Genomic DNA, 22400 nt, shown 5'->3' on the forward strand with positions numbered 1-22400 from the left:
TTTCCAGTGGAATAAATAGGGTTGTTCAATGTAACTAATTGTGTCAGACTACCATGCATTTTAAATTCATTTTTCTAATTTTTTTGTTTTTCCTGTGCTTATTCTGCCAACTAATAGTGACTGCTCCTCTCAAGCTACCTATATTAACAGCATTTCCTTCCCTTGTCTTGTGATTCATAGTTTCTAATCTGCCGTGGGCTAGATAAGTGTGTAACTACAGAAATTACAGCGTATCTGAAATAATAGCCAAATAGTTTATGTGACAGAGATTTCCTGTAAGCGCATGCAGTATTGTTCATGAGTTGACTATGCGGTAATTATTTGCCTAATAATCTCATCTTTTATTTTTCTTTTAGTATCTTAGTTGTGTTTTAGACCACTGAAATGTAAATGAGAGTTAAATGACATCAATATAAGTGATCAAATATTATTAAAGTCAGTAAAATTATTTATTCTCATGATAATGAGTAGTGAAACTCAAATTGGAAAGCCATAATGAAAAGAACAAAGATTCACTAAGAGCAAAAAACAAACAAGAAAAACCACAGCCAGTTTTTTTTTTAATTCAAGAAATATAAATACAAGTCAATGGGAACATATAGAAAAGTTTCTGCATACCTTTGAGAACAGACCATATCTTATTCATTTTTGTATCCCTAATACCTAGCCTATTACAAATGTAATACATCTGTAAATGGATCAGATAAAGGAGGAGAAAGAAGAAAATTGTTTCTTCATATTAGGAGAGGTACACCTCATAGAGAATGCCACTAAAAGGGAAGGAGTGATCTACAAATGCCAAATGTGATTTAAAAACTAGAGAATAAAAAGCCTGGTGGAGGAATATGGAAAGCCAGGCTACAATAAAGAATTGACATTTCTTGGCCGGGCATGGTAATCCCAGCACTTTGGGAGGCCGAGGCAGGCAGATCACCTGAGGTCAGGAGTTCAAGACTACCCTGGCCAACATGGTAAAACCCCATTATCTACTAAAAATACAACAACTAGCCAGGAGTGATGGTGTATACCTGTAGTCCCAGCTACTCAGGAGGCTGAGGCAGGAGAATCTCTTGAGCCCAGGAGGTGGAGGTTACAGAGAGCCAAGACGGTGCCACTGCACTCCAGACTGGGTGACAGTCTCAAAAAAGAAAAAAAAAAAAGAGCTGACATTTCTTGATAGGTGTTCAGTTGTCCAAGGCTCCCACTTCTGTTACACAGAATAGAGTCGTAAGTTGGGGATGACAAATAGTAACACACGTGTTATTTCACTTGCATATATGCAGCAGAGATTAATTCAATTACCCACTCTTTCTCACTGAACACAGACTTAGCCTCAGCATCTGTATCAACACTACACCTCAAAGAATCTGAGTTGACACAGGAAACATCATAATTGCCATTTGTGACACTGTGATCACAAATCCACAAAATACCACTTTCATTGGTCTGTAAAAGATTGAAGAGATGTCCTGAAAGAAAGGACCATCATCTTCCAAAGTAAGAGAATGAATCAATTCAGCTTAACTCTGCTATTCAAAAGCAGTGGTCCTCAAACTTTCCCAAGCATCAGAATTGCCTGGAGAGCTTGCTGTAGGGCCCTATCTCCAAGGCTTCTGAATCAGTAGGTCCAGGATTTGGGCCCATAAATCTGCATTTCAAAAACTCTGAGATCTACCATTATAAAGTATACTGGAACAAATTCTAAATATGAAAAACCGAAAATCTTTTGACAGCAAGATAGTAAATCATAACTAGCATAGCTTTATGAAGAAAAATGTACATTAACGCAGTATAGTTTATAGTAAAGCAATGGTCTGGAGCTAAATAAACCTCGGTTTTATCTCTGGTTCTGCTAATTATTGGTTTATGATTTTTACTAAGTTTATTTGAGCTCTATAAACATTAGTTTCTTCACAGATAAAATAAGGATAAGAAAAATATCCCGTGGAGTTATTGTTAGGAATAAATAGAAAAAAATACATACCTAAAGTTACAAGCAGAGTGCCTAGTAGATGGTTCAATCCTGTTCGTTCAATCCTTCATCCTTTTTTCACTTATAGCAGTAATGGAAATTAAAGCAAAAGAGTGAAATATTTTCATAAAGGTTGTAGGGTTTGTTGGGAGGAAAAATATCTACCTTCTAGAAGGGGTGCCATGGCAGCGACAGCTCAAGGTCCATGTGGGGTGCCTGTAACGAAAGAAAGGCAAATGAATGTATAATACTTAACGTAAGTTTTACATGGCATTGGAGCCTTCATAAGGAAATGAAGACCTGAAGAAACCTGAGCGTTTTATACTAGGTTTGATGAAAAGTAGACTCTTATGGAAAAATGTGGTAAGACAAAAAGGTGAGCTAATGGCAGTAAACTGGGGGAAACCTACCAAGGCCTACTCATTTAGATTCCTCTTGGCTCTGTCTTCACAGAAAAGATTGCTTATTTTCTCCAGGTATAGGGATGGCATCTCTCACATGAGGGTCTTAGACCTGCTTCACGGGAAGGTCAGAGTCCTCACACCTGCCATTTCTCAAATGTCATCAGCTTAAAATATTCAGTATGCTAAGGTGTTATATTTTGGGGTAGTGTGCCCTGAACACCATCATAAACGTGCTAGAAAAATTCTACAGCAAATTAGTGGACAAGGGGAAGCAGCTTAGGTATTAAAGATTGTGGAGAAGATCTATTAAAACATAGGGCTCCAATCCTCCTCTTAAGGAGTCTCCCCTTAAGAGACAGGGTTCACTTTCATCCCATATACTTCTGATTAAAATGAGCCTCTTATACCCAGGAGAATACATTCCAGGTGCAGAAAGCCAATTATCTAGTTATTCCCTTACCCACGTAATTATAGACCTTAATCCAAATTCAAAGGACTCCTGAGAGATGCTGGAATCTGTAATTGTGTAATCTCTTTGATGAAGCACAGAGTGTGATCTTTTGCTGGTGTGGGGCTAGGTTTCTGTGGAGAAGCTGGAAACGCTGTGGAAAAAAGAGCTTGACCCTTTTGTGTAGATGGACTCTAATGTAGTTGAAATTCCTAGAAGTCAAAGGTATAAATCTAACTACTAAAATCCTATTTGTAGTGCATTAAAATGCCAGTTATTAATTTACAGTAACAACTAAAGGGAAGCTTTGTATTATTCTAGGACTACAATGCAATTTATGCTTTGCATAATGATTCAGGAAATGACTTAGTGCTCCAGAAATACCATCTTGCTAGATACCATTCTGAATCCAGCGTTTCCGAGCAATCTCATCTCCGATACAGAATGATGACATACTCAGGATTCCAAGACGGCAAAATGACTTGGGTAATGTAGTCTAGGGCCTGCCAGTGAGTATGCTGAGACAGACCAGAAAGACTTAAAAGATTCCACTAATGCAGATAAAGCGAGCTGAGCCACAACTTCTCCGAACACCAACAGGATGCGCCAACACTTGACAAAAAAAAAAAAGAAGATAAAGTTTGTCTTCCAGCATTCCCTTACCCTATTTTCCCCTTCCTCTTCCCTACTTTATCAGTGGGAAAAGTTCTCAATAATGCAATTCTTACTGAGATTCTTGTGTTTATCAGAGAAATGTTTCCTCTTTCTTTATCAAGGAATTATATATTCCCAACAGACTTGGAGCTTGAATGCTTTATTTCCTTTGGAATTAAGAAAGGGGAGGTGGGGGAATCAAAAATTAAAAACCAAACCCAAGTCACTGTTTCTCTTCGAGGAAGGGTGGGTGGGTCAGTCGGATCTGGCGTTGCCTGAGCTCCGTACATTAACCCGCAGCTCTCAAGTTCGCCTCCCAGTAATGCCGGGCCCAGCCTCGCCGCGGTCGGTCGAGCCTCTGCCCAAGGTGGGAGCGGGCCACCCGGTCCCTTCACCCACTGAGGCCCAGGCCTCCCGCCTCAACACTAAGGTAGCTTGGCCGGGCCGGAGCAGCAGTCGCGGGGCCGGCACTGTGGCCGTGGAACCCCGGGCCAACCTCAGGCCTGGGCCAGCTCGGCTCCGGCCTGCAGGGGGCGCTGCGGCGGCACCGGCGCGAGGTCCGCGCGTGCGGGAAGCGACCCCAGGTGTAAGTCCCGCGGCGTGGGGCGCGTGGGGCAAGGCGAAGCGACTCAGGATCCCGGCGCCCGCGGGGGCCGCCGAGCGGCAGCGCTGGGCTTGCGGAGGAGCGTGAGCACCTGAGCCGCGGTGCCGGGTTACACCCTCAGTGACGCCAGGCGCGTTCCTTCCTCTTCCTCTCGCCTCTCCGGCCCCGCCTTCTCTTCCCTCCGCCCACCTCTCCGAAGCGGAGCCGCCGTCGCCAGCAGCGCCGTCATGTCGGCCCCCGCCGGGTCCCCTCACCCGGCCGCCAGCGCCCGGATCCCGCCCAAGTTCGGCGGAGCGGCCGCCTCAGGAGCCGCAGCGCCCGCGGGCCCGGCCCCGGCGCCGCACCAGCAGAACGGTGAGGCGGGCGGCCCGGGCGGAGCGCGGGGCCTAACACCGGCTGGGCGGCCTGCGCGGCCACATCGGGGCGGGGCTGGCCGGGAAGGGAGTCCGGGGCCAGGCCCGGCCCGAGGGAGGGGAGCGGGCGCGGTGCGGAGGCTGCGGGGTCCGCGCTGGGCGCGGGTAGGGGGCAGGGAAGGCGCGGCGCGGGGCGCGCGGGGGTTGGACGCCCCTGGCGTGGGGCCGGGGTCGGCGTGGGAAAGCTGGGGCCGGGGGTGTTTATGTAATGCGACCCTGGGCCCGAAACCGCCGGGGGCGAGTAGGGGCGACTGAAAAGCTGGGAACCCATGTAGTAAAACCCAGTTACCCAGCCTGGGCGCAGGCGAGTTGCCCCGAGCGACCCCTTGGCTGCGGGAGCGGGCCAGAAGCCGAGGCCGCAGAGTGCGTGGTCTGGGGAAGGCTGGTGCAGCCACCCAGCAGGGTGGATTGTGCCCTTCCTGCCTCAGGAAAATTGCTTCGGTTACTGAGGCCCAGCGAACACGCTGCCTTGAGGAAACTTAAGTTTGCACTCAAGTTTGTAGACAAAAGGGTGTAAATATGCTATGTAAGTGTAACTGTAACCCTGACCCAGTTCGGCCTCAAGATCTGTCATTGCCGCTGCGGCTGCTGCTCGAGCTTTTGGAGTTTGCTTGTAGTGTTTGAAAGGGAGCAGGTGTAAACGGATTTAAACGAACATCTTTAGATCTGGGTGTTTTTCCTAGCTCCACTTTCAGAGATGGAAAAACGTGCCAGAGTTGGCCCTGCTTTGAGGCAAGGCCTTCATACAGGCAGCAGCCAAATGCAACACGAAAGCCGCTTTCATATTAAGGTCGTGGGTTTTTAGTAGGCTGCAAAATGATCGTCTCTAGGATATGCATTCCCTAATGCTGAGATTTGGAATGTTCGAGGATGGGGCCAAGGGTGGGGGAATTCTCCTTATAGGCTTGATAATATGTCAGATGAGAACCTTGGAAAGTAATTGACTGAATTTAGAAAAATACCTCTGTCCTGTGTTGGTACGAGAACCAAACTACATTAGTACTCTCCAAATGATTGACCTGTTTTATCTAATTTCCTAGTGAAAATCTGCTGAACTTTATGAATTAGTTTAACCAACATCTAAGTTTTACAACTGATGCTTTTCAAATATGAAGTGTATCGTTTGTCCTGAGAAGCAGAGGTTGATTTTTTTTATAAACAAAAGTGATACTTTAGCCTCAATATTCTTTGGATCAGCCTTACCTATCAATATTACATGCTGTACTCTCAGTAGTCATTGTTTACTATAATCGCTTTTGGATATGACCAGGGTTATTGGTGGTGTACACCTGAACAAATGTAAAAATATTATTTGTGAGCAGTGTTTGTTGTTGTAACCTTAATATAAGTTCTTGTTTTTGTTTGTTTTTAAACTATCTTTATGAGGGAACTAGAAGACGATAATTTAGTAAAAGAGCCCAAGTCTTTTAGAACATTGTAGACTCATGTTTACCAGTGATTCAAGGATTGTGTCTTTCCTTGATTTTTTGAATATGCATTATCATCTTAGTGAACAGTTTTTAAAGTGGCAAATGTTTATTTCAACCTTATAAATTTTGTGAACACTCAAGAATGCCAGGATATGTACTCAGCCAAGTGTAATCAGGATGTTAAAATCTGTAAGAACAAATCAATGTTTGGATGCCAAATACAGATGATGCTTGAGTTCTCCTGTTTATAATCACTACTTTCCTTTAATGTTGCAATAATCATTTCAACATTTTTTGCGTGCTTACCAGTTGGGTACTCAAGGTTAGGGTAGTAGATGAGACAGAGTCCCTGCCTCTCTCCTAACTTGCCCTGTATTTGATAATGTTTGAATTGGTTCTGGCTAGCCTTGAGGGACTGGACAGGTTGGGGTGGGAGGGAAAGGTTGTCGGTAGCGGAGGTTACAGCATGAACTAAAGTTTGGAAATATGAAAGTGCAGGGCAGGCTTGTAAAGTGAAAGGAGTCAAGAGGTGTAGAGGGTGCTCGGTGGCATGGGAAGCCAAGGCATTGAAGCTGAAAGGAACAGGTTAAAAGGGGCCATGTTGCAGAAAGGCCTTAAATGTTATGCTAGGAAATTTGAAAGTTATGGTAAAGTATAAGAACTAGGGTCAGGTAGAGACAAGGTCTCCCTGTATTGCCCAGGCTGGTCTGCTGGGCTCAAGTGATCCTCACACCTCATCCTCCAGAAGGATTTTTGTTTTTGTGGAAGGGATTAGTATAAGTAGAGAAATCAGATTAAATCTCTTTTTGTTTTGTTTGCTGATCTCAAAAAAAAAAAAAAGTTTGCTACATGGTATCAGCATCTAGTAAGCAGTCACTTGGGTTTCTCATTTATTTTTCAGCCCTACATAAAGTAGTTAGCCTTTTAATATAGCTCTGTGGAATTCCAGACATGGTGAAAAAGAAATAGGTCAGAAATATGAGCATAAAACAGACAGAATTGCAAAACTGGAATGGTACCCAGAGATGACTTACTTCAGTGTTGTGGTGTAATATGAAATACATTTGACCTTTGTCCTGGGTTCCTGAAACAGCTCCTAAAACTCTTGTAATTTCCTGAGTGATAGGAGTGTCGCTTGTTACTCACAAGGAGCCTCTTTTGATTACATTTGAGTTTATACTAATGAAATGACTTAGGATGGGTCTCCTAGACAGCCTCAGGCTGGAGCTGGTCACCAGAAAGACCAAGTGATTACAGAGTTGGGACTTTCAGTCCCCACCCATCATCCCCTTTGAAGGGAAGTGGATAGGCTGGAGATGAAGCTTTATAAAAACTAGTAAGATTTAGTGACCTGGGTTGCTGAGCATGTGGAGATGCTGGGAGGGTGGCGACACCTGCCCCCATCCTTTGCCCTGTACATCTCTTTCATTTGGCTGTTCATCTGTATCCTTTATAATAAACAATATAAGTGTTTTCCTGAGTTCCACAAGCCCTTCTACCAAAGTGATTGAACCTAAGGAGGGGGTAGTAGAAGCTCCAGTTTGTAGCTGGTTCCTCAGAAGTACAGATGGCAACCTGCTACTTATGATACTTGTGATAGGCATCTGACATGGGGAGCAGTCTTGTGGGACTGAACCCTTAACTGAGTTAGATCTGAGTCTAACTTCAGGTAGGTATCTGACTCAGGGATCTGAGGCTAACTTCAGGTCAGAATTGAATTGAATTGGAGGACACCCAGTTGGTATCTGCTGGGGAAAAATAAAAACAAAAATGCACACATCTGGTCACAGAAGTGGTCTGTGCGGAATGAGAGTAGAGTGAAAAAAGTTTTTTGGTTTTTATTGTTTGTTTTAGAGACGGTGTCTCTCTGCCACCTAGGCTATAGTCAGTGGCTATATCATAGCTAAGTGGAGCCTCAATCTCCTGGGCTGAAGTGATCCTCCTGCCTCAGCTTCCCAAGTGACTAGGACTACAGGTATGCATCACCACTCTTGGCTAATTATTTTTATTTTTATAGAGACTGAGTCTCACCATGTAGCCCAGGTTGTTCTCAAACTGCTGGCCTAAAGCGATCCTCCTGCCTAGACCTACCAAGGTCTTGGGATTACAGGCGTGAGCCCCTAGGCTGGGCCCTGTTTTTTCTTTTGCAAGTGGTTAGCAAATGGCAAAGGTTTTTTGTTTGTTTGAGACGGAGTCTCACTCTGTCGCCAGGCTGGAGTGCAGTGGCGCAATCTCAGCTCACTGCAACCTCCACCTCCTGGGTTCAAGCGATTCTCCTGCCTCAGCCTCCTGAGTAGCGGGGACTACAGGCGCATGCCACCACTCCTGGCTAATTTCACCATGTTGAGATGGAGTTTCACTATGTTGGCCAGGATGGTCTCCATCTCCTGACCTCGCGATCCACCCGCCTCGGCCTCCCAAAGTGCTCGGATTACAGACGTGAGCCTCGGAGCCTGGCCCACAAACTTTTTTTTTTAAAGATTTGTTTTTCCAAAGGGCGTTGTATATAGATCCCTGATAGAGAAATCAGAAAAAAGCAAAGTGGTTGTGGTTAAAATAGAAGTAGAGGTTCAGTTGTTTTTAAGCACAGTTTGAAAAACACAAGAGTTCAGTTCCCTAATTTTACAGATGAAATGAAGATTCAGAAAGGTTAAGTAGGTACATTTTCTACCAATTCTGTGAAAGCTTTGTGAGGGTAGCAGTTTTTTCTGTCTCTTGTTCATGTCGTATAATGAGAGCTTATAACAGTATAGGCAAGTTACAGGTATTCATTAGACGTGTATTAAATGAAGTCTATTTTGTTTCTCCTAATTCCAACTCCAGGTCTCTTTTTTAAAATTTTTATTTATTTGTTTTAGAGACAGAATCTCACTCTGTCACCCAGGCTGGAGTACAGTGTTGCCGTCATAGCTCACTGCACCCTTGAACTCCTGGGCTCAATCTGTCTTCCTGCCACGGCCTCCTGAGTAGCTGGGAGTATAGGTGTGTGCCACCATACACAGCTAACTTTCAAAAAAAAATTGTAGAGACTGATCTCAAACTCCTGGCTTCAAGTGATCCTTCCATCTGGACCTTCCAAAGTGCTGGGATTACAGGCATGAGCCACCGTGCCCAGCCTAAAGATTTCTTTCTATTAACAGACTCTAAGAAAAGTCTTTTTAGAAACTTTGATGTTTGAGAAGAGTAAGGAATAGAGAGGCAGAAAAGCAAGTCTTCATGATCACTTTTACTTGTTTTCTAGGTGTAACTGCTAGCGTGTTTCCTCCGCTTATTCGAAGATACAGCTTGACTTGATTGAGTCTGTTAAATCTTTCTCTTAAACTTCCTTCCTTGGTGTTGTATTTCTAGCCTTCATTTTTCATTGCGCAATGTATGGATTTTTAGAACGATTTGTATTTCCATACCAAGCATTAATTGAATATTTCTTACCTTTTACTTTGCCTTTTGGGATTCCTTCCAAAGCTGAGTCCTCAAACATAGGAAGACTGACTAAAATAATACCCTGGTAATGATCTTGTTGGGAGGTCGGGGGTGGGGGGCAGTCAGATTTAATAATAAGCTGCTGGTTTTTAATTTTACTTTTAGGAAGCAAATGGTGCTTATTTTCAAATGAAAGCATATTTTAATCCTTCCATATGCCCTTTTCCAGAATGAAACTACAGTTTTATCACTTTAATTGTCAATAATGCAAGAAAGATGAGATAGTAATGGGAATTACTAGAATTCACTGTGGAAGATGTAAATAAACATTCATACAGCAGTACTATCGGGTCAGTCACAGGAAACCCTTAAACTTTGAGGACACATGCAACATTTGAAATGATGTAAATTCTCCCTAGTGTATCTCAAATAAGTTACTTTTGATCAGAGGCACATCAGTGTCTCAGGTTTCTCGTCTTCATTTATAGCTAACCGGAAGCATCAGGTCCTCTCATGAATATACCCCTATGGTATTAAAGTGACTGTGTCTGAATACATAATTTCCTTCTAAGCTGATTTTTTTTTTTTTTTTTGAGATTGAGTTTCAGTCTTGTTGACCAGGCTGGAGTGCAATGGCGCAATCTCAGCAGACCGCAAACTCTGCCTCCCGGTTCAAGGGATTCTCCTGCCTCAGCCTCCCAAGTAGCTGGGATTGCAGGCATGCACCACCATGCCTGGCTAATTTTGTATTTTTAGTAGAGACAGGGTTTCTCCATGTTGGTCAGGCTGGTCTGAAACTCCTGACCTCAGCCTCCCAAAGTACTGGGATTACAGGCGTGAGTCACCGCGCCCAGCTCTAAACTGATTAATAGATATCTCAAAGATCTTAAAGTAGGCTGGGTGTGGTGGCTCACGCCTTTTAATCCCAGCACTTTGGGAGGCTGAGGCGGGCAGATCACCTGAGGTCGGGAGTTCGAGACCAGCCTGGCCAACATGATGAAACCCCGTCTCTACTAAAAATACAAAAATTAGCCGGGCATGGTGGCAGGCGCCTGTAATCCGGGCTACTCAGGAGGCCGAAGCAGGAGAATTGCTTGAACCCGGGAGGCGGAGGTTGTGGTGAGCCGAGATCATGCCATCACACTCCAGCCTGGGGCACAAGAGCGAGACTTCGTCTCAAAAAAAAAAGATCTTAAAGTATTCACTCCATATGTAAGCAAGTGTCTTATATCTGGGTTTAGTTTTTATTTTTAATTGCTATATATATTGCTTTAGTTGTTTGCAGTGTCTTTTTACTCCCCCTTCCCCCGGGTTTCTGGGATTGTAGCAGTAATTAATTTTGTAAACCATATTCATTGCCATCACTAGTATTTCATGTTACTTTATCTTTCCAATTCATCTGTAATCCCTGAAGTATTTTATACTAAAGGTATTAGAATAATTTTCTTTCCTAGAAATGAGGCCTCTTCATTGTCAGCATTATTAGAAAAGATCATGTTATATATATTCAGCTCTGGAGAAGCCACTATTTTCAATAGGCTAAGCATACTCAGACTTGTCCAGAAGGTGTGGACTAGTGAAAAGGTTATAGGCTTTGATACAGCCCAAATTTTTGTGGAGAAACTTACTTAACATGCTTCAGGGTGTAATGATACCTTTCTTACAGAGTTGTTGAGAGAATTACATTAAATGAGGTACTATTTTTAAAGTACTTAGCCCTAGAAGGGGCTTAGCAATTAGAGTCCCTCCCTTCCATTTTCTTCAGAACACCATTTTATAAATTCTTCAGGTAGCAGAAACCGTATGGGTTTTGTTCATCATATGCCCAGTAGTAGCAGCTTATAATAGGCACTCAATTAAGTAAACTTAGCTTCCTATTCATTATTGCTTTTGAAGACTGGCCACTGACAGGAGTCTGTGTGCCAGCTCCCTCTCCCCTTTTTTGTATTTAAGGCTCAATCACTATTTCAGTCTTATCTTTATTTTTTCTGCTTTCCAGTCCTCCATCCCTTACGTCCACAAATGTATTCTTGGAAGGTTTCTGGTAGTAGGCCATCTACCTTAGCTAGTTTGCTTATGGAAAGGTAAGTTTAATGGGTTTTAAGTTTTCTAAAATTGTGTGCCAAAAGTCATTTGTAACAGGAACTGAGGAAAAGCAGGATGAAGTATCGAGAGGGAGTGGTAAAAATCATGTCTTGCCTAGCCAATAGCCAAGTCTTAACTTGTTTTCCTTAGGATTTCTGATTAATGGGTATTGTGAAATGAGCTATAAGCCTGGCTTTGGAACCAGCAATGCCTGGCTTCTTTACTACTTACCAACAATTTGAATTCATATGAATTAGTGAGCTTTCGTGGCCCTGTTTATTTGCAAATAAAGGATGATAGTGATACTTCACAGAATTGTTTGAGAAGCATATCAGATTATATGTAGAAAAGCAAGATATCTGGCATGTGGTAGATTCTGAACCAATATTGGTTTTCTTTTCTTTCTTTTTTTTGAGACAGGGCCTCACTTTGTCACCCAGGCTGGAGTGCAGTGATATGATCACAGCTCACTGCAGTCTTGACCTCCCCGGGTTAAGGTGATTCTCTCACTTCAGCCTCCTGAGTAGCTAGGACTACAGGGGCATGCCACTATGCCCAGCTAATTTTTGTATTTTTTGTAGAGACGGAGTTTCACCACGTTGCCCAGGCTCAAGTGATTCTCCCACCTCAGCCCCCCAGAGGGCTGGGATTACAGGCGTGAGCCACCGTGTGTGGCCTTGGTTTTCTTTTGGCGCCTCACACATAGCACTCATTGTCATGGTATCCAATAAGTATAAATGATGTTGTAGCAGAAATAATCTATACTTAATGCAGTGAGATGTAATCTAATTGTTTACATAGCCTGTGTCTGTAGGCTCTGTCCGCCAGCAGTGACTGGAACAGTTACCTTCATCCTCAGGTATATTTGCAGTTTATGGAATGTAGGAGAGAAAGAACACAAGAAAACATTTCTCTCAGAGCTTGGGAAGCTCTATAACTGTTAGCCTTGCATTATAATAATCTAGGATATCCAGATGTAATCTGAGACTCCTCATTTTTGAAATCACCAAGGTTTCTAATTGCCTGTTTCCTTAGGGGTGTGTGGGTGTGCAAGTGTGCACTTTTTTTTTTTTTTTTTTTTGAGACGGAGTCTCGCTCTGCCGCCCAGGCTGGAGTGCAGTGGCCGGATCTCAGCTCACTGCAAGCTCCGCCTCCCGGGTTCACGCCATTCTCCTGCCTCAGCCTCCGGAGTAGCTGGGACTACAGGCGCCCGCCACCGCGCCGGCTAGTTTTTTGTATTTTTTAGTAGAGACGGGGTTTCACCGTGTTAGCCAGGATGGTCTCGATCTCCTGACCTCGTGATCCGCCCATCTCGGCCTCCCAAAGTGCTGGGATTACAGGCTTGAGCCACCGCGCCCGGCCTAGTGTGCACATTTTTATGCTCATTAAAAATCTGTATTTTGGCATTGCTAGTGATACCTTATTGGCAGGGAGAGTATATTAAAATATTCAGTAATCAGTACTGCATATACTGACCGCTAAATGGATTCCATCCTTCATACCAGAGCAGGATCCTATAAGCTTCCAGCTGTGCCAGGCATTAGTCCTTCAGCTGCTGGATTATGAGGTTTGGGCCAGCACGGTGGGGTAAAGCAGGGGAATAGGACCACGGCTATGACTCATTACCAACTGATTCAGAGCTATTTTACTATTTTAACAAAGATAATTGTTAAAATGCATACCTGGGTGCATACTGACTGAGTATTGGCCTGTTTCTTCATAATTAAGTGATGAATGAATTCAGTGATTAAATTCTTCGATGTGATTCTACTTGAAGTTAATATGAATTTATCTTAGTAAGATAGAGGAGCTTGTACTTTGCTGACCTTGATGTTTGTGTTCAGATAATGGAAAGTGAAATCTGACTTTGATCCGACTGAAAAAAAAAAGTTGGAATTCAGTTCAGGAAAATGTTCATGAAACAAATATTTTTAATATTAAAATGTGTCAGGGAGGGCGAATGATCATGCTATTATGGAAATCTTAGGAGTAGTCGAATTAGAGATACGGTTTTTATTTTCTGTCTTCATTTTTTTCTTTTTAAACAATAATTGTTGTATGGTGGAAATCGTGAGTGTTACAATCTTATTCAGGTAACTTGCTTTATTTTTGTGTTTTCCTGTATGTTTATATTACTCATTTATCAATTTTGCACGTTTATATTAGGGCTGGTAACCTTTTTATGTCAGATGTTTTTTTCCTATAAAATGGCTGTTTTGTAATGTTGGAGTAATCCTATTTTGATGCTTTATTTTCCTTGAAGTTTCCTTAACTTTATGATAATATCTCTTAAGCGAGCCCTCAGTACCAGTTAGTCCTGTGGTATTTCCCTGCTCCATTCCCAGTGTCACATTTTTCCCCTTTTCCCTCAAATTCTCAATATCCTCCCTCTCTGCCTCCCTTTCCAATGATGACCTTACTTATTTTACTAAGAAATTGAAAGCAATCTGACAATCTGAAGGTAAAGTATTAATCTTCTGCCACCAAATCTGTCTTCCTGCATATTATTATTCTTGCCTTATGTGAGACAAATTCAGATTATTTGGGTACAGAATTCTGTTCCCTCTCTTTTAAGAACTTTGTCTCTGCGATTATCTCATTTACCATCAATTTTGATCTTAAACACCTGAACCTTATTTTATGCAATGCATATGTAATCCTGACAGTTATGTATAACTTTTATTTTAGAGACGAGAGCTCACTGTGTTGCCTGGGATGGTCTCGAACTCCTGGGCTCAAGTGCTGGGATTACAGGCATGAGCCACCAAGCCTGGCCTATAAATTTAATTCACAATTTCTAGCAAATATTTATTTAGCTCCTCTTTATATAACAATTTGTGCTAATACTCTGGGCATACAAATGTGAATGTTCTCTGCACTCCAGGAGTTCTCTACCCCTCAGTAAAAGAGGAAAGGACTGTTAGCACTGAACATCTCTTTCCTTCATAAAACATCTCTTTCCTTCATAAGGTCTGTGAGAAGGGTGCCCAGAGTTCTGAAGAGGAAACAATTCTTTTTGGTTAGAGTAGTAGAGAATCTTAACAGAAGAAGTTAGATAGAACTTCAGCTGTATCTAAAATGGCGGACATATTTTGAATTGTCAGGTAAATGCATGAATCAAAGGTAACGAATTTAAAAAACGTACTCTGAGCAGTGCAGGGGTACAAGGGAGAGAGAGTAATGAAAGAATAGTCTGGGCCCGGTATGGTGGCTCATGCCTGTAATCCCAGCACTTTGGGAGGCTGAGGTGGGTGGATCACCTGAGGTCAGGAGTTTGAGAACAGCCTAGCCAACATGGTAAAAAACCCATCTCTACTAAAAATAAAAAACTAGCTGGGTGTAGTGGCGAGTGCCTGTAATCCCAGCTACTTCAGAGGCTGAGGCAGGAGAATTGTTGGAACCCGGGAGGCGGAGGTTGCAGTGAACTGCAATCGCACCATTGCACTCCAGTCTGGGCAACAAGCGCTAAACTCTGTCTCAAAAAAAAAAAAAAAAAAAAAAGAATAGTTTTTACAATTACGTTGGGGCTGTTAATGGAGGTTCCTGGAAATTGTCCTAAGAAGTTTAGACTTCATTTGGATCAAGAGCCACTAAAGATTGTATGGTAAGGAATGTTAAAAAGTACTCTGGTAGTGTTAGTAATGAATTAGAGGGAAGTGAAAGTGGAATAAAGGGAAGTCATTTAGGGAATTTTTTCAAACCAAATCCTATTTCATATGCCCTAAAGAGATCCTATGGTGTTTTTTTTGTTTGTTTGTTTTTGTTTTTTTGTTTTTTGTTTTTTTTTTTTGGTACAGGGACTAGACTTGCATGAAATACTTGTTTTATAAATTTTAATTTTCGTGTTAAGTTTTCTTAAAGCAGGAAGATAATCAGTTTTCCTTTTGTGAGAATCTAGTGTCTGAAAGGAGATTATGCTACCGAGACAGATACGTACTGGGGGTAGATCTTGTGATAATTTAGTCTTGCTCAGGAGGGCATACATATGCTTATAGAAAATCATAGACTGTATCTTGCTGGTACCTGATAGTATCAGTCAGGCTGACCAGCTGATAAGCTCCATTGAAAAGATTATAGACCATTTGTTAAAAATCTTTTATTTATTCATTCAGATTCAGATACAGATCTTCATTCAGTACCAGTGAGTAGATAATGTGTTAGAATCATCTGTTTCCCTCTTTTATTTGACATAGTTCACTTGAAGCTAAGAATATAAAATTCTTTCAGAGATTATATAAAAACGGAATTTTTTTAGTTTTGTTTATTTGTTGTTTTGACACAGGGTCTCACTGTGTCACCCAAGCTGGAGTATAGTGGCGTGATCACTGCTCACTGCAACCTTGATCTCCTGGGGTCAGGTGATCCACCTCAGCCTCTTCAGTAGCTGGGACTACAGGTGTGCACCACTACATCTGCCTAATTTTATGTAATTTTTGTAGAGATGGAGTTTTGGTCTGTTGTCCAGGCTGGTCTTGAACCCCTGGACTCAAGCAGTCTACTGCCTCAGCCTCCCAAAGTGCTGGGATTACAAGCACATGCGACCATTTTTTAGTTTGTTTTTGTTTGTTTCTTTCTTTCTTTCTTTTTTTTTTTTTTTCTTTTGAGACAGAGTCTTGCTCTGTTGCCCAGGCTGGAGTGCAGTGGCACAGTCTTGGCTCACTGCAAGCTCCACCACCTGGGTTCACGCCATTCTCCTGACTCAGCCTCCCGAGTAGCTGGGAGAACAGGTGCCCGCCACCATGTCCAGCTAATTTTTTTTTTTTTTTTTTTTTTGTATTTTTAGTAGAGATGGCGTTTCACCATATTAGCCAGTATGGTCTCGATCTCCTGACCTTGTGATTTGCCTGTCTCAGCCTCCCAAAGTGCTGGGATTACAGGCATGAGCCACTGTGCCCAGCCTGTTATTTTTATTATTTTATTTTATTTATTTTTTTGAGACAGGATCTCTCTCTCTCATCCAGGCTGGAGTGCAGTGGTACAATCTTGGCTCAATGCAGCCTCGACCTCCTGGGCTGAAGCAAGCCTAGCACCTCCGCCTCCCACGTATCTGGGACTACAGGCACAAACCACCATACCTGTGTAATTTTTAATTTCATTTTTGTAGGGATGAAGTCTCACTATGTTGCCTGGGCTGGTCTCAAACTCCTGGACTCAAGCAGTCCCCCTGCCTCAGCCTCCCAAAGTGCTGCAATCACAGGCATGAGCCACCACACCCAGCCCATTGTTTAGTTTTTCGATGATTATTTGATGCTTATTTGTAAGGCACTGTATTGGGCAATTTGGTGTGTGTAATAATCAAGTTAATTTATTCTAAGAATCCTTTTTTTTTTTTTTTTTTTTTTACATTTTTTACCTCTGAAATTGGGGTGCATTTTGGAATCAGTGGAATTCTAAACTTGCTTTCCATAAAGTCAAGTCGTAATATAGTTGTATGAAAATCTGCCATTGATACCTGATGTGGTAGACTGAATAATGGGTCCACCAGCTATGTCCATGTCCTAATCCCTGAAACCTTTGCAGCTGTGATTAAATTAAGCCTCTTGAGATGGGGTTTTCCTGGAACTTGGTAGGCCTGACATAATCACAGTGGTTCTTATTAGAGAGACACAGGAGAAGTCAGAGCCGGCAGCAAAATAAATGTGAAGTGGAAGCAATATTATGTAATGGCATGCATTCACTTGTAGGATTAGAGAATGTTCTCCTGGAGGAAGAGCTGAGCTGAGATCTGAAGAATAAGTTAAGAATTGGTCAGGTGAGGCCGGGCGTGGTGGCTCAAGCCTGTAATCCCAGCACTTTGGGAGGCCGAGACGGGCGGATCACTAGGTCAGGAGATCGAGACCATCCTGGCTAACACAGTGAAACCCCGTCTCTATTAAGAAATACAAAAAACTAGCCGGGCGAGGTGGCGGGCGCCTGTAGTCCCAGCTACTCGGGAGGCTGAGGCCGGAGAATGGCGTAAACCCGGGAGGCGGAGCTTGCAGTGAGCTGAGATCCGGCCACTGCACTCCAGCCTGGGTGACAGAGCGAGACTCCGTCTCAAAAAAAAAAAAAAGAATTGGTCAGGTGAAACAGAAGAGAGTATTTTGGAAGGTTCCATGTAGAGTGAAAAGCCTATCTGAAGATTGAGAGGTGAGGAAGCATGGCTTGAAAAAAATTTAGCATGATAAGGATATGTGCAGAACAGTGATTCTCAGCCTTTTCATACTCATGGCTACTTCAGTGCTAAAATTTTTGGTGGCGTTCTTAAAGGAATTACACTTTGAACACTTGTATTAAAATAAAAGTTTCAAAAAAAGTATCACATACTCACTTGATCCCCTTCAGAAGCCTCTATAAGACAGCTTAAAGTAAAACTGTCTTCTGCCTTGATGAACCTCTTTTAGGGCCTCTTGAGGCAAAACTCAAGCATACAATCTTACTTGGTGTTCTTCTGTGGCTTCTTTGCTTTTTTGTGGCAAACAGTATTTTTTCCCACCAGCTCAACATTCTATTTGACTTCACCATATCAGTAAGTATCTTAAGTGTAGCAAAATTAAATTTTATTTATTGATCAAATGTTGGCAGAGGCATGTGGAAGACTTGCAGTGTACTAGTATATTAAGGCATACCTCTTTAAAATTATTGTATGAAGAGGTGGTGAGTGATAAAACAGGAGTGATAAGCAGGGGTCAGATTATGGAGAGTCTTCGCATTGTTTTCTATTTACTGCTGTAACAAATGACCACAAATTAGTGGCTTCAAACAACATGAATTTATCACCTATAGGTTAGAAGTCCACCTGAGCTAAAATCAAGGCATTTACGGGGCTGCATTCTCTTCTAGAGAATCTAAGGGAGAATTAATTTCTTGCCTTTGTCAGATAGCTTCTAGATGCTGCCCACATTCCTTGGCTCATGGCCCACTTTCTCCATGTTCAAAGCCAGCAACATTGCATCTCTCTGAGAATTCTTCTGTAGTCACATCTCCCTCTGACTCTTCTACCCCTCTTGTTCTGCTCTTAAGGATGCTTGTGATTATATTGGTCTCACCTGGGTAATCAAGAATCTGTTTCAAGGTCAGCTGATTAACATTCTTAATACCAAGTGCAACCTTAATTCCCCTTTGCCAGGTAATCTAACATATTCACAAGTTCAGAGATTAGGATATGGACGTATGTTTTATTGGTCATGTTAAATAATTTGAATTTTTTTTTTTTTTTTGGTGGCAAGAGAAACCATTAGAAGGCATCAAAACAGGGAGTAACAATATCAGATCTGCTTTTTAGGTAAATCACTCTGGCTATGTTTGGTGTGTCATACAATTTAATAGGTCATTTCCAGCACCTTTTTCTACTGATATATTAAAAACTTTATTTTGCAATAATTTTAGACTTACAGAAGTGTTGCAAAGATAGTATAGAAAGTGCAGTACCCTTCAGTCAGCTTCCTCTAACGATAACTTATGAAACTTTTTTTTTTTTTTAAGACAGAGTCTCGCTCTGTTGCCCAGGCTGGAGTGCAGTGATGTGATCTCTGCTCACTACAACCTCGGCCTCCCAGGTTCAAGCGATTCTCCTGCCTCAGCCTCCCGAGTAGCGGAAACTACAGGCACTTGCCACCATGCCTGGCTAATTTTTGTGTTTTTGTATTTTTAGTAGAGACGGTGTTTCACCATGTTGGCCAGGCTGTTCTTGAACTCCTGACCTGCCTACCTCAGCCTCCCAAAGTGCTGGGATTTACAGGTATGAGCCACTGTGCCCAGCCCATCTTCCAAAATTTTGGTACATTTATCAAAACCAGGAAATTAACATTGGTGAAATAAAATTACAAATTGTATTGATGTTTCACCAGTTTTTACACCAATGTCTTTTTTTCTGTCTCAGGATTTAATTCAGAATATCATTTTGCATTTACTTGTCATGTCTCCTTAGCCTGTAGTCTGACAGTTTTTTAGTCTTGTCTTTTTTTTTTTTTTTTTTTTTTTTTAAATGACTTCCTTGCTTTTAAAGAGTACTGATTAGGTATTTTGTAGACAGTTCCTCACTTTGAGTTTGCTGATGCTTTCTCATTATTAGATTGTGTGTATGAGTTTTTCATAAGAATACCACAGTGGTGAAGTATGCTTCTTACTGAGTCATTTCAGGGTTTGCATGGTACCAGCTTGTTTTATTACTGATCATGTTAACCTTGGGCACTTGACTTGGTTAAGAGGGTTGTCTTAGCTCAGGCTGCTATATTGAAACACCATTGACTGAGGCTTAAACAACAGATATTTCTTTTCTTTCTTTAAGGCAGTGTCTCACTGTCACCTGGGTTGGAGTATAGTGGCTCAATCATGGTTCACTGAAGCCTTGACCTCCCAGGCTCAAGCAGTCCTGCCACCTCAGCCTCCCAAGTAGCTGGGACTACAGGCATGTGACACCATGCCTGGCTAATTTTTCTTTTTCTTTTTTTTTTTTTTTTTTTTTTTTTTTTTTGTAGAGACAGGGTTTCACCATGTTGCCCAAGCTAGTCTTAAACTCCTGGATCCAAGCAATCTGCCTGCCTTGGCCTCCCAAGTTGCTGGGATTACAGGCATGAGCCACTGCGCCCAGACATTTATTTTTTACAACAATTCTGGAGGCTGGAAGTTTGAGATCAGATTGTCAGTATGGTCATATTCTAGTGAGGACCCTCTATCCACCTTGTCACTGTGTGCTCACATGGCCTTTTCTTGGTATGTGCACATAGAGAGATCTCTCTCTTCTTTTTATAAGGGCACTCCTTCTCTCATGGTGGTCCTGCCTTCATGACCTAATGTAAACCTGATTACCTCCCAAAGGCCCCACCTCCTAACACCATCAAATTGGGCCTCAGCATAGTTTTGGGGGGACATAAACATTGAGTCTATAATAGAGGGATGTCTATGAGGTTTTTCCTCTGTAAAGTTATTTTTTCCTTTTCATGGTATGTTTATTAGGAGTGATTCACTTAACTCTAGCCTACTCTCAAAAGAAAGAGAAGCTGGATGCAGTGGCTTACACCTGTAATCTCAGCACTTTGGGAGGCTGAAGCAGGAAGATTACTTGAGGCCAGGAGTTTGAGACCAGCCTGGCTAACATAGACCTTGTTTCTACAAACAAAGTAAAATTATTACCAGGGTGTGGTTGCACTTGCCTGTAGTCCCACCTACTCTGGAGGCTGAGATGGGAGGTTCCCTTGAGTCCAGGGCTTCAAGGTTACAGTGAGCTATGTTCACACCTTTGTAGTCCACACTGGGTGACAGAGCAAGACCCTGTCTCTTAAAAATGTAGGAAAAAAAGGGAATTAAACTCTGCCTTCTGCAATGAGGTGTACCAAATGATTTGTGGGCTTATGTTCAGATCACCACAGTAATTAATAAATATTCTTTGGGAGATACTTTGAAGTTAGTCTACCATTCTGTTTCTTCTTAAAATTTCACTCACAGCCGGGTGCAGTGGCTCACACCTGTAATCCCAGCACTTTGGGAGGCCAAGGTGGGTGGATCACCAGGGCAGAAGTTCAAGACCAGCCTGGCCAGGATGGTGAAACCCCATCTCTACTAAAAATACAAAAATTAACTGGACGTGGTGGCAGGCACCTGTAATCCCAGCTACTTGGGAGGCTGAGGCAGGAGAATAGCTTGAACCCGGGGTGGGGGGCAGAGGTTTCAGAGAGCCAGTATCGCGCCACTGCATTCCAACCTGGGTGACAGAATGAGACTCGTCTCAAAAAAAAAAATTACTCACTCATTTTAGCATTTCTTTTTTTTTTTTTTTTTTTTTTTTTTTTGAGACAGAGTCTCGCTCTGCCGCCCAGGCTGGAGTACAGTGGCCGGATCTCAGCTCACTGCAAGCTCCGCCTCCCGGGTTCACGCCATTCTCCTGCCTCAGCCTCCCGAGTAGCTGGGACTACAGGCGCCGCCACCTCGCCCGGCTAGTTTTTTGTATTTTTTAAAGTAGAGACGGGGTTTCACCGTGTCAGCCAGGATGGTCTCGATCTCCTGACCTCGTGATCCGCCCGTCTCGGCCTCCCAAAGTGCTGGGATTACAGGCTTGAGCCACCGCGCCCGGCCCGTTTTAGCATTTAACTAATGAATTTTGCTTACTCTCACCTGCCTCAATTATTACTGTGCAATTTTTTTTTTTTTTTTTTTTTAAAGAGCCAGAGTCTTCCTCTTGCTCAGGCTGGAGTACGGTGGCTATTCACAGTTGTAGTCCCACTACTGATCAGCATGGGATTTTTTATATCCTTAATTTCCTACTTCTGCCGGTTCACCCCTCCTTAGGCAACCTGGTGGTCCCCTCCCTGCTCCTGGAAGATTACCATATTGATGTCAAACTTAGTGTAGACACCCAATCAGCGTAACACATGACAGCCCAGAACTCCTGGGTTTAAGGGATCCTCTCTCTTCAGCCTTTCCAGTAGCTGGGACTACAGATATTTGCCACAGCACCAGCTACTATGGATTTCTAATGGTAATTTTCTCTTTCCCTGTTTCGTATAACGGAGATTTCCCCGTTTAATCCCATTTTAAAATTTATTCAATCATTTGTGTATGTTATTATAAACTCAAAAATGTTTACTTTATTCTTTGAGGTATAATCCAATGCTGTATATAGAGAAGGAGACAGGGTCTTGCTCCATTGTCTAGCCTGGAGTGCAGTGATACAGTCATGGCTTGCCGCAGCCCTAACCTGCTGGGCTCAAGCAATCCTCTCAAGTAGCTGGTGCCATCTGCCTAGCTAATTTTTTCTTTTCTTTTTTTAAAGAGACGGGGTCTTGCTATGTTGCCCAGGCTGGTCTCAAACTCCTGCCCTCAAGCAATCCTCCTACCTTGACTCCCAAAGTGCCAATACTATTGATACTTACTTTTGTTGCTCAGATTATTCCAGCTGTGGCCATTGGGAGCTCTTTTATGTTGGCTTCTGTATCCCTTTCCCCCAATCCTTTTGTTGTTTGGGCACTTCCTTACTTTCTGACACTACAAGT

General features: G+C 42.7%; 1 protein-coding gene and 1 long non-coding RNA gene across 5 annotated transcripts in view; one reads left to right on the forward strand and one right to left on the reverse strand.

Annotated features, from left to right (window-relative positions):
- Window positions 1–544: 544 nt before the first annotated feature.
- LOC144340823 (uncharacterized) lies at window positions 545–4227 on the reverse strand. Its single transcript, XR_013417267.1, has 2 exons — window positions 1985–4227; window positions 545–1207 (listed from the first exon to the last, which is right to left on the reverse strand). It is a non-coding gene; the product is annotated as an uncharacterized LOC144340823 (long non-coding RNA).
- A 27-nt stretch (window positions 4228–4254) lies between these two features.
- SEC24B (SEC24 homolog B, COPII coat complex component) overlaps window positions 4255–22400 on the forward strand; it is a 106647-nt gene continuing 88501 nt past the window's right edge. For all 4 annotated transcript variants that reach the window (XM_015139009.3, XM_015139010.3, XM_015139011.3 and 1 more), the window contains exon 1: window positions 4255–4436. In XM_015139009.3, the coding sequence (XP_014994495.1) occupies window positions 4310–4436 (127 nt within the window). In that variant the 5' untranslated portion in view covers window positions 4255–4309. The remainder of the gene's footprint in view (window positions 4437–22400) is intronic.

Source organism: Macaca mulatta, chromosome 5 (genome assembly GCF_049350105.2).
Source record: "Macaca mulatta isolate MMU2019108-1 chromosome 5, T2T-MMU8v2.0, whole genome shotgun sequence".
NCBI lineage: Eukaryota > Metazoa > Chordata > Mammalia > Primates > Cercopithecidae > Macaca > Macaca mulatta.